This window comes from Culex pipiens, chromosome 2, assembly GCF_016801865.2.
Source record: "Culex pipiens pallens isolate TS chromosome 2, TS_CPP_V2, whole genome shotgun sequence".
NCBI lineage: Eukaryota > Metazoa > Arthropoda > Insecta > Diptera > Culicidae > Culex > Culex pipiens.
In genome coordinates, this window is record NC_068938.1 from 184,869,422 (window position 1) to 184,888,895 (window position 19,474).

At 41.1% G+C, this 19,474-nt stretch overlaps 1 protein-coding gene across 28 annotated transcripts in view; it reads right to left on the reverse strand.

Moving 5' to 3' along the window:
* The window catches only part of LOC120415366 (patronin), an 89,627-nt gene that overhangs the window by 8,972 nt on the left and 61,181 nt on the right, over positions 1-19,474 (reverse strand). For 2 of the 28 annotated variants that reach the window (XM_039576871.2, XM_039576858.2), the window contains 14 exons: positions 16,775-16,837; positions 16,001-16,522; positions 15,755-15,921; positions 13,089-13,226; positions 12,684-12,785; positions 12,163-12,309; positions 10,514-11,728; positions 10,275-10,452; positions 9,036-9,424; positions 6,581-6,817; positions 6,272-6,506; positions 5,888-5,962; positions 3,689-3,760; positions 2,795-2,896 (listed from right to left, as the gene is read on the reverse strand). In XM_039576871.2, the coding sequence (XP_039432805.1) occupies positions 2,795-2,896; positions 3,689-3,760; positions 5,888-5,962; positions 6,272-6,506; positions 6,581-6,817; positions 9,036-9,424; positions 10,275-10,452; positions 10,514-11,728; positions 12,163-12,309; positions 12,684-12,785; positions 13,089-13,226; positions 15,755-15,921; positions 16,001-16,522; positions 16,775-16,837 (3,642 nt within the window). Of the gene's footprint in view, positions 1-2,794; positions 2,897-3,688; positions 3,761-5,391; positions 5,610-5,887; positions 5,963-6,271; positions 6,507-6,580; positions 6,818-9,035; positions 9,425-10,274; positions 10,453-10,513; positions 11,729-12,162; positions 12,310-12,683; positions 12,786-13,088; positions 13,227-15,754; positions 15,922-16,000; positions 16,523-16,774; positions 16,838-19,474 lie in introns of those variants that run through there. The other 26 variants (XM_039576881.2, XM_039576864.2, XM_039576884.2 and 23 more) reach the window with 24 other exon arrangements.

Consider the following 19,474-nt stretch of genomic DNA (forward strand, 5'->3'; position numbering starts at 1 on the left):
CTTCTCAGCTTAAATCGCTTTTTTAGCTAATCCTTAAGGTTGGTATATCTAAGTTCTTCATATTCAATGAGACAGTTTTGCGATAACTTTTTTCGCATTGGACAATTTGGCTAAACTATCCTGTTTTATTATATTTCTCGTTCCTACAGAAAACAGCATAGGGCTTTTGTTAATTTGATTTGGTAAACCGCGGTGGATTTTCTTGAAATAATTCGAACTGTCAAAAATCCACCAAAGCATCTACCGGTGGATACTTTTCTACCACAGATTTTTGTGCGATCAATGTGGTAGATGCTTTGGTGGATTTTTGACAGTTCGAATTATTTCAAGAAAATCCACCGCGGTTAACCAAATCAAATTAACAAAAGCCCTCATGTGTTGATTGGTGTTTCTAAAACTCCAAAGAAAAAGTATTATTTTGGTCCGAACAATTAAAAACAGTTAAAATTACCAGGGACATTTATGCAATTATGGGCAGTATACTGCCGATCTACATACAGGTTGAGACAATATATGCTTTTTGCAATTTAAAACTTAGAAAGGTTGATGAAAAAGGTGTGCAAACCAAATTTGCGACCGAAGCACATCAGCATTTGATTTTTTGAAATAAATCCTCTGAAATGTAGGGTAGGGTAGTCATCAATGAGACACTTTTGGTTTTTAACATTCAACGATTTTTGTATTTTTTTCCTCAGCATGTTTTAATGAGCTTTTTGTTGCAATTTCTTTCTTTTAATGTGTTCTAACATTGACCAAAATATGAGATCGATCCGACCGCTACAGTCAGAGCTATCCAACTGTCTCATTGTAGACGCACTTGGCAGGAACAATGAGACAGGTGGGGAACAATGAGACACTCTACTCAATCTCACTAGGTTTTTTGGCCAAATTTTCCCTAGTTTTTGTTTAATTGCATTTGAAGAACCTTCTGTTACCAAGCGGTTAATGAAAAGGAAATAGTTGCAAGGAACACCAAATCTCTATGAACCAGCCATTCACACAAGTTGTAAAATTGTTATTTCGGTAAATAAAATGAATTGAATTGAATTGAATTGAGACACTCTACGAAAATCAATACTTTTCTTGTAAAACATCATGTTTTGGTATTGTTCCATTGCAGTTGACTTGCCTTGAACATTTTAAAGCAATTTTGCCAACTGTTTCAAGTAACAAAAGTTATACTAAAAAGTATTTAAATTTAGTAAAAATCATTTATTTATACCAAATAACTTTATATTTTTGGCTAAATGAAGTCAAAACTCAATAAATATGCCAAAAATCACTTCCAATTCATGTTTTGAACGGTTTCCCTAGATTTTGAAAAGTTTAATGAAGAAAAATCAAAGTGTCTCATTGTTACCCATGGGCTGAAAAGAGTGGGGAACAATGAGACAGCCCTGGATTCTGGGTATATTCTTAATTTTGGTCAAATCTAATGAAAGGCCATTGTAGCCCAACTCATGCCCTATGAAATGACGAAAGAAATTTGGAGAAATATTAGTTTTTGTTTTATTGGCAGCCTATGAGCGAAAATGTAATTTTCAGTCATAATTTACTTTTACACCCCAAAATCAAACATTTATGAATAACTTTGCAAAGGAGCGTCCATAACCAAAGCCACTATTATGGCAGACGTGTATCCAGTAGACACACCTTTCCCCAAAATATGAGCCTGATTGGTCGTAGTTTCAACTTGTGAGAGCCATTTTATCATTATTCCCCGTGTCTCATTGATGACTACTCTACCCTACACTGAAATAAAAAAAAGTACCAAATTCCTAAATTCTTTTTTTTTTATTTCAGTGTATAACAATCCCATGTATTTCATTTAAACATGGGACAAATTATCGCAAATTATACGTAGAACGGCAGTACATACCATTATTAAACGACCACCGCCAAGCCGACCTGTCGAGGCCAGATTTTTGTCCAAAACAATAACTTCGTCTGTTCCATCCTGGCTCAAAACTATTGTTTGTCACCGTGTATTGATGACTTAAGCCCCCATGATTGGTTTGCACCGCAACCGAACGAACCGATTTTGGGCAATTTTTATTTTCAAATAAATTAAAATCATAAAATTGGCACTGGTGGTTAATTCTCCGACAGCGCTCACAACACCAAACAGAGAATCGTCTCGAACGAGGATCACCGGTTGAGATTTGATTGTTTCGAGCAGATGCACACCTAACGCACAGCATGGTTCATTTGATACTGAACTGTTTTTCCTAGTTTGATATGTTTCACTTAGACCTACCTACTGACAGCTTAGTGTAAATTTACACAATTGTGTTCTAATTGTTTGGCTATCGTGTTGTGTTAGTATTGGCGTGTGTGTTAAGTTCAAGTATTGTAGTGCTTAAAACTAGTTACAGTGATTTGAGTAACTTTTATGTTAGTTTTTCATGTATTTAGGATTTGTATAGATTTAACAAGAGAAGCAAAATAATGTGCATCAGAATTGTTTTGAGACTAAAACAAAAACTGTTGTAACCCCAATTATAAACAAAAAGCAGTAAATTTTTAACCCGCTCCATTTAGATCAAGCTGTTCCAAAGTAGTTTGCTCACGTTACCCAATAAGTATTAAAAGTTTTCCTGTCGACCAAATTATGAACCTTTTCACCAAAAACCAAAAACAACCAAATAAATGTGCCTCCCAAAAAAACAGAAGAAAACAGAGAAAAAACACAAAACTGTCCCACGTGTGTCTGTTTATATTTTCATGTTTTTTTTTTGTTTGGTTGGCAGCATTGATTGACGAATGTGAGGGGGTTGGGAGGGAGGAACCTTACCGCATAGATTCATCAGGGAGTTGGATTTACGTCCCCGGAAATTGGCACCTTTCGCTAGCGAGATACGTGATAGGGTACGACCGCGTTCGATCGTCGCCGGTTCTGCAAAACAATTAGGGTTGTGGTTGGTTGGTGATTTGTGTGCTTGTTTATTTTTTCTTTCTGTGGTTGGGTAAAAGTTGTTCTCTTCCCTTCGGCCTATACTATCGAGAATGTTGGTTTCATCACATAACATATCTTTTAGCGAAAGGGTTTAATGTTTCACGAAAAAAATATTTATATTTTCAAATTGGAACGACAACCGCTTGAGAAATGGAAATAAAGTCGAAAAAGAAATCTGCAAACTGAAGGTAACTGTTCGTTGTATACGTAGTGTTGATAAGATATTGTTTCAGTATACTATTTTAAAATAAAAACTGAAGCCAGAATAAAAGTGAAACAAGGTGTGAAAGTTTGATATAAGATAGAATAAATCTTATGTGCACGTCAATGAAGAAGGAAACAAAATACCAAAAAAGATTTATTTTCACAAAGGAAAACAAACAAAAATGGAGGACCCAAAACCGTAACGTTGAAATTTTGAACGTGGTCGTGTGAATTTGGGCTACCAGAACGAAGAAATGACATGCTTTTAAACTGTGAAATCTAAGAGGGAAGAAGCATGACTGACTGTTAGAAATATTCAAGGTTAAACTAAAGATAACAATCATGCAAAATTAAATTAGCGTGTTGTCATTCTAATGAGTCAAGAGTTCATGCATGTGAACTAGATGATTAGTTGATACTTAACTAGTGGCGAAACTAATCGTGAAAGGTTAGTATAGATTAAAGAGGAACACGTTTCAAAACAATAAAGAAAAACAAAGTTAGAGTTGGGTAGAAACCGCCACCAACCTCTTCCAGTTTTGTACGAGCCTCGTCGGCCGATCGGTGTTGAGCTGCTACTCGGATATTCATCCGGTGATTCTAGATATATTGGCAGTTGTTTTTTTAGATCGTAATTGAGTGGAGATGGTGCAAAATCGTCGCGATAATTTACAAGAGCACGCGAAGTTTACGGCGAGGTGTGGTGTATTGTGAGTTATTACAGGCGAGGGAAAGAAGAAAAAATATATAAAAATTGTTAGTTAGGTACTATCGACTACTTGGACTCTACACTAGTATGTAGGATTTTTTTGGGACTAAACGGGGAAGCACATCTGCATATATTTAAGCTTTTCCGGCGACAAGGACTAACTACGACAACTACGAACTTCAAAGCGATCTAAATTCTAATTCTTTACCAACACCAGGGGAACCATAATTAAGATTAATACAATTTTAAGTTTGTTTTGTGTTGTGAAACGCAATTTCCTTATGACTAATTTTCCTCGAAACCCAAACACAAATTCCGCTTGTATTTTACTTGAGCAAATTTTCTTACTGGGTTTATTTGTCCATAAAAAAATCCACACAATTTTAGCAGCTGTCCGAGGGGATATATTTAGATTAAAGTAGAACATTAAAATTTACTCGAATATATTTCTCCAGTTTTGTTTGGGTGTAACATGAAATTACAAAAAAAACTTAATTTTTTTTTTTTGCATCCGCTTATCCCACGATCATTTTGCTTTGTTATTGTTTTTTGACGTTTGAGTCCTGCTCAGTAAAATAACACCCTTTTACTGAACAGTATCCCAGTCAAATCTATCCGAATTCTGAAACGGAATTTGTATACGATTCTAATTAGATTCCGTTTCATAATTCGGATTGAGTTAACTGGGATTGTATGAGCATCATTGATTTCGACAGGGGTTTTCAAAAACTTTAAGACCTACTAGTTCGTGTCCCAGGTAACAATATTGCCAAAGACACCGAAGCGATTCGTCTACTCTGGAGAACGCTCCCTTGAGAAATTACCTTAGCGGAGATTTGGTGGCAAACACTAAAGCGTGTTTTTCTATTAAATAAAAAGGTTGTAGTTTTTGTTTTCAACATTTTTAAAAGTAGACGAATCTCTTCGCACGCTTTGGCAAAGTTGCTTCTGGAATATGAACTATAAACTCATGACACTTTTGAAAATCCAAAAATTGTCAAGGTAAACCCAAAACTGGGCATCACTCGTCCGAGAGAATTGTGGCCTCGAGCCAAGAGAACAGTGGTACCATTTACGGACAGAGAGAACACAGCTTGAAATGGACGAGAGAATAATGGCCTCGAGTTCATTTTCAAATGAAAGTTCATTCGTCAAAACAAAATGTGTCGTATGCGGGAATCGAACCAGGGACCTATGACAAACTAACTAAATGGCTCTAAATGGGTCAATATTATGGTCGGATTAATAGACGAATTAGCAACATAATCCAAACTGTCAGAAAATTTCTTGATATAGATTTTTGAATATTCTCAAGATACAGATTTACGAATACTTTCAAAATACAGATTTTCGAATATTTTCATAAAATTTCGCATGAACGGGAGCAGCAGCCAAAATTGTATGGAGATTTGTGGACGAACCAATGATAGAAAATTGCAGTTTTGATCATGAGGGTTTCGTGGAGAATTGTATTTGTTGAAATGTGGACTTTTTGAATCAGTTATAAATACTTATTTTCGCACAATTATTATTCGTATCACAACAATAAAAAATAATTCTGTTCCTTTAAAAACCGCAATTTCTGGTTAGTGAAAAACCCTCCACCGCGGAAACCAACAGTTTCAAACAACAACGCGGTACACAACGACACATAAAACAACTCTTTGATGGTAGAGCAAAGCAAACAAACATTACCTTCAAAGTTCAACGATTCTTTGGTCAAGTTCACAAGCGGACAAACTTTTTCGGTTGAAGGAGAAAGGAAGGAAGCAGGGGATGTGGGTTGTCGCAGACATCGGGGAAACGTAGTAGGTACACACATACAAATGCAATGCAATGGACAAGAGACAATCATTAGAGCTCATCGCTAGCGAGACACGAAGATTAAACGGAACTGAAAACATTCAACTTAACCTACATAAATTAACTTGCTCGAACGAATATCACTAAACAATGTAAACAATATATAAAAACAGAATGCAAAATACGACAATAAAACCATAATGGGGACACCTTACCTCTTATTGCTAGTGAATCCTGCGATCCTCGGTAGTAATCTCGTCGCATGGAGTTGGAACTCTGCAGGCCGATTCCTGGTTTGATGTGACGACGATGATCAAGTAGGGGGCGCACACACAAAAAGCACAACAAAACGTGGCACATGGAACACATGGAACCGAAAACAATTGTTAAAGAATTGAAAAAATAAAACAAAATTTAATCAAAACGAAAACTTGAACGAATTCTGTAATAAAATCAAACAAAGTAAAGGATTTTGTCTCGCCGAAATTCGATAGCTTTTACGACAGAAATTCGAAAGGTCACAACAGACACAAAAGCAAAACGACGACGGGACACATTCCAGAGGAGACGACCCTCGTCGCACCTTCGTCGGTACTCACCGGTCAAATTCGAGTTGGAGCCCTTTTTGCCCCGACTGCTGAGGCTGGACGTTTCGCTCAGGTCCACCGAACCGGTCTCCACGTGGATGGTCTTGGGCCGAGGCCGGCTCAGCTTCTGAGGTCGCATTTTGGCCGCTGGGGTTGGGGTTTGGTGCAGTTGCGCTGACGATGACTGGTTCATCATGGCCTGGTGCTGCTGGTGCTTCATCAACAGCTCCCGGTCGATGGTCTTACCCTGAGGAGGAGTAGGAAAATGCAAACAATCAGCAACCAATCTAGGTGTCTTCACTTGGGACTCCAATCGCTTACTTCTCTCTCCGCTTCTTCGATGGCTTTTTTGACCTTGTGCGCTTCGAGGATCTGCTGCCGCCGGGCAAACTGTTCCTCCTTTTTGCGCGCTCGTTCCTCCTCCTTTTCGCGCTCCTTTTCCCGCCGCTGCATCGCCTCGATCTCCTTGCGCGCTTTGGCCTCCTCGGCCTGCTGCCGCCGCTGGAGCGACTGCAGCATGATCTTCTCCTTTTTGCGTTCCATCTCGTCGACGGAGTTCTAAAAATAAATCAATATAAAACAGATTAGGGACCATCCATAAACCACGTGGACACTTTTTTGGAATTCTCAACGGTTCTAGAAATTCTGCGCTTTCGTGCTAACTTGTCGAACGTCGCATTTTGACGTTCCGAGAAAATGGCGTTTTAATGTATGACCTTTAATAAACAAAAACGAGAGCACGCAATGTAAACAATAACAAACACGTTTTGTTTGATTGACCATTCTGTGCATTCGGTAATTCGGTAATTTCGGAAAACAAACACGTTTTGTTTGATTGACCATTCTGTGCATTGTCCCGAAATTTGATTGAATTTGGTTGCCGAAGTCCCGAGTTATAATTAGGTACAGATGTGTAGGATAGTCGGGCTTGTACGTGTGTCAAACGCGTTCTGACCTGAAATCCTTTTGGCCAGTTGTCGTATATACATCAGTTTACAGGGTGTGTCAATATAGCACGACAAGATTGAAACTTCTTTCATATGAATCTTTTTTTTATCTTTTGAAATAGCATGCTAGATTTGTCCTTAGTGAGAAATCTGTGCTGGTAATTCAAATAGATAGTCGCTACGTCAAACAGTTTGCCTGCATTTGTTTACAGAAACATCATCCTACATAAATTAGACTTGGTTTGCGAGTTTGGCAAACTGTCAAACACAAAAAAGTAGGATTTTTTTGTTTGTTTGCCATAGTCTAATAGCTCCTTCAGTCAGAATTGTCCCATTCCCTTTTAACGCGTTTTACAAATTAAGATTCATTACTCATAGGGTTTTCAGATCATCTATCTTTCTGGCTAATCTGGTCTGGTCTTTTGATAACCTAACCAATAGCTATCGCTTGATAGATCCGGACAACATTTTTATCAAAATATCTGAGACCCGGATTCAACAAAAATGTATAAATAACGCTTAAGTGCTTATAACCTTTGATAGGGTTGTCAGATCATGAATTTTTTGGGCTCGTTGATTATTCATCCAACAATTGGTCGCATGACAGATCCGGACAACATTTTCATCAATATATCTGAGATCCGGCCTCTGAGTTAAATTATCACCTAAGTGCTCATTACTTTTGATAGGGTCGTCAGATCATCAATGTTCTGCGCTCATTGGAAGGATCTTTTGATTACCCATCCATCGATGGGTCGCATGACAGATCCGGACAACGTTGCCATTGAAATATCTGAGATCCAACTTCTAAAAAGTGTATAAATAATACTTAAGTGCTTATAACCTTTGATCGGGTTGTCAGATCTTCAATGTTTTGGAATCTTTAGCAAGTCTATTCAATACCTTTCTGAACGGGTTTTTCTTATAAAAACCACCCTTTTTACAATCTTCCGGACTTTAGTCAAAATCATTTTTTAGCATAACTTTTGAAGTACTTAACTAAACGTCATAATTTTCCAAAAACTGATAAAATCAGTTCAGCCTGTGCTGAGATAATCTAGTGCAAATTTTTCGGTGCACATACACAGACATTTGCTCAGAATTTGATTCTGAGTAGAAATGTATACGCGAAGGTGGGCCTAGGAGGTCAAACTAATAAGTTAATTTTTCGAGTGATTTATAGCCTTTCCTCGGTAAGGTTCAAATCGTGTTTTGTCATATTCTATGTTCAGAAGCCGCTACCTTTATGCCACGGTGCCGGTGATGGCCGCTTTCATTTTTATTGTAGGTATCAACTTTATATTTATATCATTGTATAACATGAAGCACCATGCGTTTCCACATTGACACTCTTCGATCACGCCAAAAAGAGAAACTATATCTGGAGCAACATTTGAAAAGGGCGCATAAGCATTTGAACAGCCAGAACTATTTTGCAAATTCCGTGCCAACAGGTTACTATTTAACAAAACCCGCAGTGTTAAAATGTAGCTGGGAAGGCCAGCTATTGATTTACATTCCGAGTTTTGTGAAAAAGTTTCCTGTTGGCTCGGAATTTGCAAAATCGTTCCAGCTGTCAAAATGCTTATCCGCCCTTTTCTCGTGTTGTTCCAGATATTTGGACACCCCTTCACATTCCAGCTTACATTTCCGGGTTGTCCACACAACCATACAAACGAATTATTACACTCTGATTATGATCGTTCGATCGGTTGCAATCCAAAACAACCTTCAAAATCGTCGTCATCGTCGTAATTTGCTTCACCAAACCATGACCAGATGTGCACTGCACGATAAGCTTAATAAAATGTTTTCAAAACGCTACTCACCGGATCCAGGTTGGACACGTCGGTCCCTATCACAAGTTTGGCCTTCCGCTCGTTCTCGCTTCCGTACCCGTCGACACCGTTACTGCTGCCGTTGTTGTTGTTGTAGTGGTGGATGTTGTTGTTGTTGTTGTTGTTGGCATGGTTCGTCATGTCCTCCTGGTGGTGGCGCCACTCGCCGTCCATGTTCCGGCCCATGGTGGCCGCCATGCCCGCGCTCAGGCTGTTGTTGTTGCTACTGCCGGATCGATTTCCAGCGGGCGCCGTCTCGAACGGTGACGTTGCACTGTCGATGATACTCTTGCGACCCACGACCTGTTCCTCGTTGAAGTTGGCCCCGAAGCTGTTGGCCGTCTTGACGCTGAAGGTGCCAAAATTGTTTTGATTGTTTTCTAGCGATGGCGAGCAGTAACATGGAACGAGGAAAAGAAAAGGAAACCAATGGCCCGCCCACCCCCGAGAAGGGGCGACGATGGCGCGGAGGTATCGTTTAAGATAAGAAACGCACACATGACCTTGTTTTTATGGCTGCACTCAACCGTTGCGCGCGGGTGGAACGACGTGTTCGACGAAAATCGCCATTGATGAGAAAGTTGAACTTATGACTTCATAAGTGGGAAAATCAGAGAGCGCAAGTAGGACGACTGGGTTGCCATCGCGGCTGGGCATGAAACCCACCACTTCATTTGACTAATTCGCTTTAACACGAGAGCACAATTTTCCTTTTTTTTAGCATTCAACCGACCAAGTAAAGAGGGGTTTGTTCATTAGAGTTCTGGCCGCACTGGACACCCCCGTCGCACACGCCATCAGCTGATAAAGCACATAGTTTATGGACTGCTCGAAAACTCCGCAGTTTTCTTTCAACGGTTTCGTGTCGTCACGGCCGAAGGGGCACACACGGCAAACCGGCGGAGCGAGAAGCAAAATAAACACAACGACTACGACCGCCCCCTCCCCCACCGAAGCAGAGTGTCTCTCTAAGCCGTATGCTTTGGCCAGACTGACTGGTGTGTGTTGTGCGGAGTGGACCATGCTACAAACTGAAAGTGAATCTTCCGACAGCAGTTTCGCAATTAGCAAGTTAACACACACAATTTTACTGGCCGTCGCGAGTCACTTTCCTTTTCCGGAAGGCTCAAACCGTGCCCCGGGAATCGATTGACCCAAATAAACTAACTCATCAATAGTAAATTTTCGGTTTTTGAGATAAGTTAAACAAGTGGGTCATCGCGCACTCACCTCTATGGCTGAACTTTTCGGATTCTTTGCTCTTTTCGCTGAGGTCCACGTCGCTGCCGCCCAGTTTGTCCTTCTTGGGCGAGCGCTTCGTCCGTAGCGGCGGCTTGGGCCGCTTGGGCTGCTCGTTGTCGAACGAGATGTAGAAGCCCTTCTCGTTGACGTCGTCCTGCTGGGGGTCCTGAAAGTGGTTTGGGGTTAAGTTGGATGATTGCTGGGTGAGATTACACAGCTATAATTACATGGAAACTGTTGGAGTTGAGGGTGGGTCGCGTCGGCGACGGAATTCGGTACGTGCGATTGCCGCTGGTGATGTTCAGCTTGCTCAGGTGTTTGTCCAGCTCCTGACCGTTGCTGGTGTTGTTTTGCAGTTTACTGCCCGGTCTGCTGCTTCCGTACAGCTGTTCCAGCTGTTGCTGCTGTTGGCGTTGCGCGAAGCTGTTGCTTTTCGATGTGTTGATCTCGATGTCGCCGGTGTCTTCGTCGCCGATGAACGATATGCTTTGCGGGGCCATGTCGTCGATCGGGGGCGAAAGTGGCATCGGCCGGTGGTCCCGGAAGCTGTCGTGATGGCTACGCGTCTCGGCGCTCGGTGACGAGTTGTTGCTGCTGCCGTGGTTGATCATTTGGGAGATTTGGTTGCGTACCCGGCTGTGCTGGGGGCTGCCGGCCGACGAACCGTGGTGAACCTCGAACAGGTTCTGGAATGACTGTTGGCTGCCGCCGTGCCGCTGCTGCTGCTGCTGACTACCGTCCCCGAGTCCACCAGAGTCACCGTTGTGATGCAGCGAGAAGCCACTTTGACTAGGAGATTTGTTATACGGTGAGCTCTTGATGCCCTGGTTCCATGCGTTAATGTCCAGCGTTATGTCACTGGAGGCGGCACTACCTCCACGCTGGGTTGCGGCAGCCGCCGCCGACTGAGCCCACGTCCTGCGTTGGGCAGGCTGCGGCGGAGTTCCGCCACTGTTGTCGTGCAGAAAGAACTGATTGTGCTGCTGCTGCTGTTGTTGTTGTGAGATGGGCGGTTCCTTTACCTCCTGCGGTAAGTATGGATCCCGGTAGTGATTCGAGTCTTGATAAAACTGTTGCTGTTGCTGGTCCATATTGAGGTATGGATTCGATGAGTATTGATTCTCCTTCCGGTACTGCCCGGCGCCGTTCTCGTAGCCCATGTGGCTATTGTTGAACTGCTGCTGCTGTTGCTGTTGCTGGGCCTGCTGGATGTATTGTCCCTGATCGTTTACATACTGAAGCGTGTGCATTTGCTGCTGCTGCGTCAGGTAGGGATCTCGGCTTGGTGGCCGCGTGCCGTAGTTTATTGGGGATTGCTGCTGTTGCTGCAGTAGCGGTGCGGCTTGCTGTGGCAAATGTGGACTAGAACTGTACAGCTGAGTGTTGATGGGCCGGTACGTGCCGGGGATGCTCTGTTGGATGTTTTGCTGGGAGCCGTATTGCTGGAAAGAAACGAAAGCTCATCAGCAGTGTACGCGAGAGAGCTCACAAAGATACATAAAGGTCCCTCAAACTAGCAGAGCTAAACCATTTTTGCACGGAGAGCTTCTCCTTGGAGAGCTGAATTATTGAGAGAAATTGAAGAGTGCAAGAAAGAGAGAAAAACGCGATTCTGCCGAAGAGAGAAATGTTCTCTTCTATCTTAACAACTAAGCTCTGCGTTAAAACCAACAGATTGTCTCAAAAATAGATATTGTTTTAAACTCTTACTAACAAAAAACCCAAAACTCAAGCAAAACCAACAGGAAAGTAGAAGGGTAGCTCGAGCAAACATTCACCAATCATCATCGGGTGGGATGGCGATCGCGTGACGCGAGAGAGCTATTAATGACCGGCCAGTTTGAAAAATGAAATGAAGTGATGCGAGCGCACTTACCTGGCTGAGCAGATTTGCGATTTGCTGCGCGTGGATGAGCTGCTGGGCTTGCAGGGCCTGCGCCTGGATCTGGTTCTGCTGCTGGGTGAGACGCTGGATGTCGGCCTGGATGTCATGCAGGTTGGTGTTCATATGTGAGATACTTTGCTAATGGGGGTGTTGTGGGCCAAGGCGCGCACAAGTACGCGAGCGTTATGGGCGGTCGCGTGAAGAGTTGTGGGGGTTTCGTGTGGATGTGGTTAATTTTCGAGGAGAAAGAGTGTAACGGCGGAAAACGGAAAAAGGAGAGAAAACACAAGCGAGAAAGAGGTGGTGGGAAAGCGAAAAAGGATGGTTATTAGAATTTTTATGGTAAATGTGATGTTGCGATATTCAGTTGAAGACTGGTATTAAACGGGAACAAGCAATATTTTACACAATTGCCAAAAGTATGCTCTGGTAGATGTTAGCGCAAAACGCATGAAGTCATTAAACAACAGAAAGATTATATGTATGTATAAAAGAAAGAAAACATTATTTACTTGATACTGTTCCAAGTTCATGTTCTCCAAATCTGGCGTTTTCTTGGGCTCGATGATTTGTGCATTCCACTTTGACTCATATTTACTCTGATCATCCAAATCCTGTTCCGGGAAATAATTGGGTAATTGAATTTAAAACGCGATGCTCAACGTAAAATAAGTAGCGGTTAAAGCAATGATTAACTAAGCGACATGCAGGTTTGACAAACCGAAAAATCTACCAATTACTATGCAACTGAAAAACTGGGAAGCAAAATCGAAACATTTTTTTTTTTTTGTGGTAACCGATAAACGTCTTTTTCTCTTGTTAGCGAAGCAAAATAATCAGGAAAGCACATCGCGCGGTCAACTTAAGCGGGGCAAAACGAAACCAAAATTACGGAACCGCCGTCCGAGAAACCGTACCTTTAGAGAACATGGTCGTTCGGCCCGTTCTACCGTGCCACTAATGGAGTCTTCCATGACCGTGCCGCCATCGCCGGACTCTTTGGAAGTGTCCGACTCTGACATGCTGCCACCGACGCCTCCGCCACCACCCTTGCCCTGAGGCGGGGTCCCGATCGTGGAGAACACCGATACGAACGAACGTGGTATGTATTTACACAGGATCAACACATCCGGATAATGGTCCCGTCACCAGGGCGTGTGTGGGCGTTTGTGCAGGATTGATGTGGTTGGTGTGGTTGAGAGGGGAAATAAAATAAGGATGCGATAAAGTATTATCTCTCGGGTCTTCCGGGAATGGGCTGAACACGGATCTTATAGATTTACAATGAAAAGTTTGCCTTTGATGGGATATTTGAATATTTCTAATGAAATTTAATGTAATCATGCTGATGAAATTTTATATATTAAACTTTGTGTAAAACGTATCACCCTCCACGAAAAAACATCGTAAAAGGCAATTCCAACAATCGATGAGTAAATTTACATTCTGTGTTTGCTAAAAAGTTGCTTAATTTAGCCAATAAACAACTTTTTAATTGCTTAGGTTATAGCCGTTAACGATAATGATAAAGCTCTGCATAGGTATCGTTTAATTTGGTGCTATCTTGTGCCATATCACTAAATCTGTTGGAAAATTATGCGAACCTTTCGATCATTCGTATAAAAATTCACTGAATCCACCTACGTGGTTGGTGCCTTCCTCTCTGCTTATCAAATATGGGCCACACAAAAGATCCACAAAAGATTTTCATCTGGATTTTAGTTTCCTAGCCTCAAAAAGTATTGACAGAATTGCCATATCTACGATCTTTTGGAATCGTTGAAAAGGACTTTCGATTACCTATCCCACTATAGGTCGAATGGATCCGGACATAGTTTTCATGCAGATAATTGCGATCCGGCTACAGAAAAGTACATTAATTTTACTTAAGTGGTCATAACTTGATACAGGGTTGCCAGGATATAGATTTCGTACAGATAAGTGAGATCTGGCTTCAGAAAAGTACATAAATTTCACTTAGGTGGTTATAACTTCAGACAGGGTTGCCAGATTTTTGATATTCTAGACTCGTTTGGAAGGTCTTCCGATTACCTATCCAACGATAGGTCGGATGATGGATCCGGACATAGTTTTCGTACAGATAAGTGAGATCCGGCTCCAGAAAAGTACATAAATTTTACTTGAGTGTTCATAACTGGAGACAGGGTTGTCAGATCTTCGATCTTTTAGACTGATTTGAAAGGTCTTTAGATTAATTATCCAATGATAGGTTGCATGATGGATCCGGACATAGTTTTCGAACAGATAAGTAAAATCCGGCTTCAGACAGGTACAAAAATATCACTTAAGAGAGTTATCTACGTGCGCTTGTATTGCGTGTACGTACACGAAAAAGATTGAGGTCAAATTTTGTACCAGCCAGCAAAACAAATGGCGTGCTAGTGTGCGTGAGAGCGGGCTTAGATAACTCTAGTGGTCATAACTTGAGACAGGGTTGCCAGATCTTCGATCTTTTCGAGTCGTTTGGAAGGTCTATCCAACGATAGGTCGGATGATGGATGGAAAGAATGTTTAGAAAATATTTATCAACAAACTTAAAAACTCGATGATCTCGAAAAGTACTCAATGGTCGTTGTCCCAAGATAGTACACAAGCGACGATATGGAAACTAACATTTCAAAAAGTCAAACGATACGTTTTGTGATAAAAAGTTGATTTTTAAATTTTGATTGATTGTTTTTCTCTAGATACCGATTTTTAATCATTGCAAATCACTAGTGAACATGGCCTAAAAATTCGAATAGGTAAATACAGTTCCGTTTATTTCCAAATTTACGGACATTTTAATACGAAGCTTAGAAAATAAATTTTCAAATCATCATAACATTTTTAGAAAATCAGTTGTTTTTGAGTTGTTGTTGGAATTTGTTATCGCACCTCAAGTATAAAATCATTTTCCAAGTTTTATTTTTATTTTTAACGAATGACAAAAACGGCACCGACATTTCAGTTTTATTGTTAGTAAACAACACAACATACTTCAAGAAAGATATTGCTTCCCAAATATGAAATTCGTAGAATAACAACATAATACCCAACATGTTCCTCAATACAATACTACAAGTAACAGAAAACAGGAATGTTAGAAACTGGAATCTACTGAAACCATATGACCGCAGACAAACAGAGATGAAAGCTGAATAATTTTTAGAAAATGTGTTTTAAAACCAATAGTTTTCTTTAATGGAATAAACAGATGCATGTCTGTTTGTCTGTGTCATAACTGTCTTCCAAAGTGCACTAAATAATATTGTTGTTATTTGCATAAAAATCAGTCATAACTCGATGCATGTTTTTACGCAAGTAATCAACATTGCTTATTGCTAAACCGCATTCATTCACGGTTGAGTAAAATCTGTTCACTTTAGAATGTTTTGCTGATCGGAAGTAAAACACAATTTAGGAAATTCAGCAACCTCACTTAGAACCGCAAGTGAACAGATTTTCTCAACGTTGCACATGCACCACCCACACAATCGTTTCGTCATGCTCGATCGTATCAATCAATCCTAGATTAGCACACATACACGAAGCGTTCTGAGTACAGCCCCCTCCCTCTCACCTTGTTAATGGCTTGTAAAAAGGCTTGTTTTCCAACCGTTTGCAGCTGCTTGGACCAGGCCGACTCCATGCGGCGCTTTTCCTGCTCGATCAGGCGCCGCTTTTCCTCCAGCTTCAGCTTGATGGTGGAAATTTTGCTCGCGTCTTCGTAGCCCGGTGCGGATTCGTCTAAAAACAACGCGCAAAGATTGCAAAATTTAGATCCAACGGGGTTTATTTTCTTTTTTTTGTTTGTTCGCGAACTTACCGGCATCTTCCATTTTTTGCACACTTATCGCCTGCTGCTGCCACGTGGTCGTATTGTGGGGCAGCGCCGCGAAGGAGGTTTTCCTCCGCGGCGCAGCTTCCACCACATCGGACACACTGACCGGACCACCGCCACCGCCTCCACCTCCGCCGCCACCCCCTCCTCCGATGTAGCTCATATCACCATCGATAATGTCTTTCTCAACGCTGTTGCTGGTGGTGGAATGTAGATTCGTGCTGTTGTGGCGTCGCAGGGTTGGCGTGGGCTTCTCGGTGTCCCGGTCCTGCTTCTCGTTGCCGGACGAGTCCGTGTCGTAGCCGAACTGGATCGAGCCGCGGGCGTCTGCGAGGGACGATCGCACCGGCGTAACGGGTTCCACCGAGGCCGACGTCAGACTCGTGTTGGAGATTTTGCGCTCGCGCTCGAACCGTCCGATCGTGTTCAGCTGGTCCTGGGAGCCCCCAAAGTTCTCGATCGTTAGCTGGGAGTCTTCGCTGAATGAGCTGCGCCGCGAACGACGACCTGCAGTGTGTGGAGTAGTGGAAAGAAAGCCAAGATACGATAAGAGTAAGGTCAGCGTAGAAAAAGGGCGAAGACACACCACAGTCCGAGAGTCTATTTTTTCGTGGATGGGTTCCTCTCTTGTGTACGTAATGATCATTAACATTTGAGCGTTGCAGGAAAGAAGGGGCATTCAAGCGGTAAGTAAAGAACCAAATAGAAAACTACCAAAACTAAAAGAAACAGCAAGCAGAAAACCAAAGGAAAACTCACCTGAAAAGCTCGGCTTCCGGGTATCCTCCCAGTTGCTGGGCCGACCTGCTGGAATACTATCGCCTAGAAGCATCACAACAAGAGTTTTAAAAACGAGGAAAATGCATCGATTGAGCACGTGATCGAGCGCGTCCAGACTGAAAAGCTTCATGGCCAGAGGGTACTCTTGTCGCGTGAGGGCGAGCCTAATTTGAAATTCGAAAAAAAAAAAACCAAAAAGACTCCCAGCCCAAGGCAGGAGAAGTAAATCGCGCTTTCTTCCTCTCGGAACAAACAGAAGTGTAGCAGAAAGAAAGAGAGAGAGATGTGAAAAAGTGTTATTTTTCGGTGGAGCCCACCGCCAGAGCACAGCTGTTGCTGGTGCTGCTGCTGCTTCCCGTAACTGACCGCGCTTATTACTGAAGCAATTTTCGCTTTTGCGCGATACGCTTCTTCGCTCTTTCTCGGGCGCGCACAGGTCGATCGTGTGGGCTGTGTTGTGCAGTGCACTTCCGAGCAACCAAAGTCGAAGAGCTCTGCGGTGGCGATGATGGGTTTTCCTATGATTTATGCCCTGCGCCGAAGACAACGGGGCTCTCCGGGGAGGTTAGCAGTGGTAGCAGCAGGGTGAGAGCTATTTTAAATTTTGAATGTAAACTGAGCTTTTGAAAAACTCTAGCAATTTATGTAGGTATTGAGTAGTGATCATTCTTCTCCTGTTTTTAATCGATGGGTCGCATCATTTTCATCAAAAAAAATCCACCTCCAAAAATTCTGTTATTAAAACTTAAGTAATCATAACTTTTGGTAGGGTTGTCAGATCGTCAAAATTTTGGCCGCGTTTGAAAGGTTTTTTGATTGCCCATCCAACAACGTTTTCATTTAAATATCTGAGATCCGGCCTCAAAAAGTGTATAAATAACACTTAAGTGCTTATAACTTTTGATAGGGTTGTCCGATCTTCAATGTTTTGGGCTCATTGGAAAGGTTAAATACCTCTCTAAAAAATATAAAATTACTGATGATGATGAAAAAACATATTCTGAAATATAGCCGAAATTTATTTTGAAGCATAACTGATCGAAAGAGACCAAAACATCCCAACACACACATACACATTTGCTCGGAATTTGACGTCGATATGTATACGTGAAGGTGGGTCTACGAGGTCTATTTAAGAATCTAATTCCCAAGTTATTTGATAGCCTTTCCTCAGTGAGATGAGGAAGGCAAAAAAATTCACGATAACTTAAATTGGAATTGGTGAGATATGTTATTTGCAATGGTAAATAACTGATTTTTATATTGTTTCCTTATGATTAGTTTATTATAAAATATTCACGATAACTTAAATTGGAATTGGTGAGATATGTTATTTGCAATGGTAAATAACTGATTTTTATATTGTTTCCTTATGATTAGTTTATTATAAAATTTTAATATTTAAATACTTGGTTGAAATTAATTATTACATATTTTCAAATGCTATATAAAATCAGTTAACTTTGGCTTACACATGTTGTTCAACATTTGAAAAAATTATAAATTTTGCAGAAACCAGGCAAAATATCCAAATGACCAAAATAGTGAACTTGAAAAACATATTTAGAAGTACTCAAAGTTCTAGCAATATAAAAATAAACAAAATATTTAACATTTCACATTCATGTTCTTGACAAAATTGGAGTAAATTTAGTAATCAACAATTTTTTCACTTTTTGTAATAGTTCACATTTCATGGCCAAAATAATGTCCTTGACAAATTTGATCCAAATTGTTTCATAGTTCTAGGCTACATTATAAGCGAAATAAAAAGTAAAAACAAATTGGGTTATGGACACTTAGAAAATTTTCGAACAAAATGTTGATTTCCTTGGAAGGTCAATAATAAAAAAAAAATCAACTTTGAAAATTTTCACTTTTTGTAAAAGTTTTGGTACAAAGACCACATTTTATGAATAATAATGTTGCATTTTTCCGGATGAAGTCCTGCAATAATATTTTTAACCTCTTAGTCATTTATATTTGAACCTTGAAAATATATCAGAATATTTTTCTCCCTTTTTGTATCGGTAGCTCACAATTCTACTACTTTGAGCTGCCACCCTGCCCATTCCACACGTTACAAAACGAATTTAACCGTGCACTCAGGGCACAGGTAAGGTGGCGGCTTATACAGGTGGGTGTACGGCAGCATTTTTTTCTGCACCCGAATGTGTGGGGCCGTGTGCGGTCATGCACATTATAGGTTATGCGATTCCAATATGGCACCCCCACACCAATTGTGGGAGAAGTGAGCGAGGTGTTGTTTGTGGTGAGCTTTTTCCGATTTTCACCTCGAAAAATCCATTAGTGCTACTTGGGGTTCGGGCAAAAGTCATGGAATGTAGCTGGAGGGTTTCGTTGGGCAACGCAATTTCTCAGTTTATCGTACCTTAAGTCATATGACCATTAATAGCCCTCATACCCAATTATTGAGCGGTTTTAAGGTAAGTGATGCAACATAAACACTTGGCTATACCATTCAATTAAATAGGAAGTTATTGCATTTACTTAAATAGAATGATTATTTCAATATTATAATACGTTATTTTTAGTCAATTATCAATTTTCTATATTTTTAGAATTCTTGAAAATAGTAAAACAAATAACTTCTCACCAAGTGAACCATCCTAACACCGCTCAAATTGGGCAGCCGATTCGTGTGAAAGGAAATAGAAA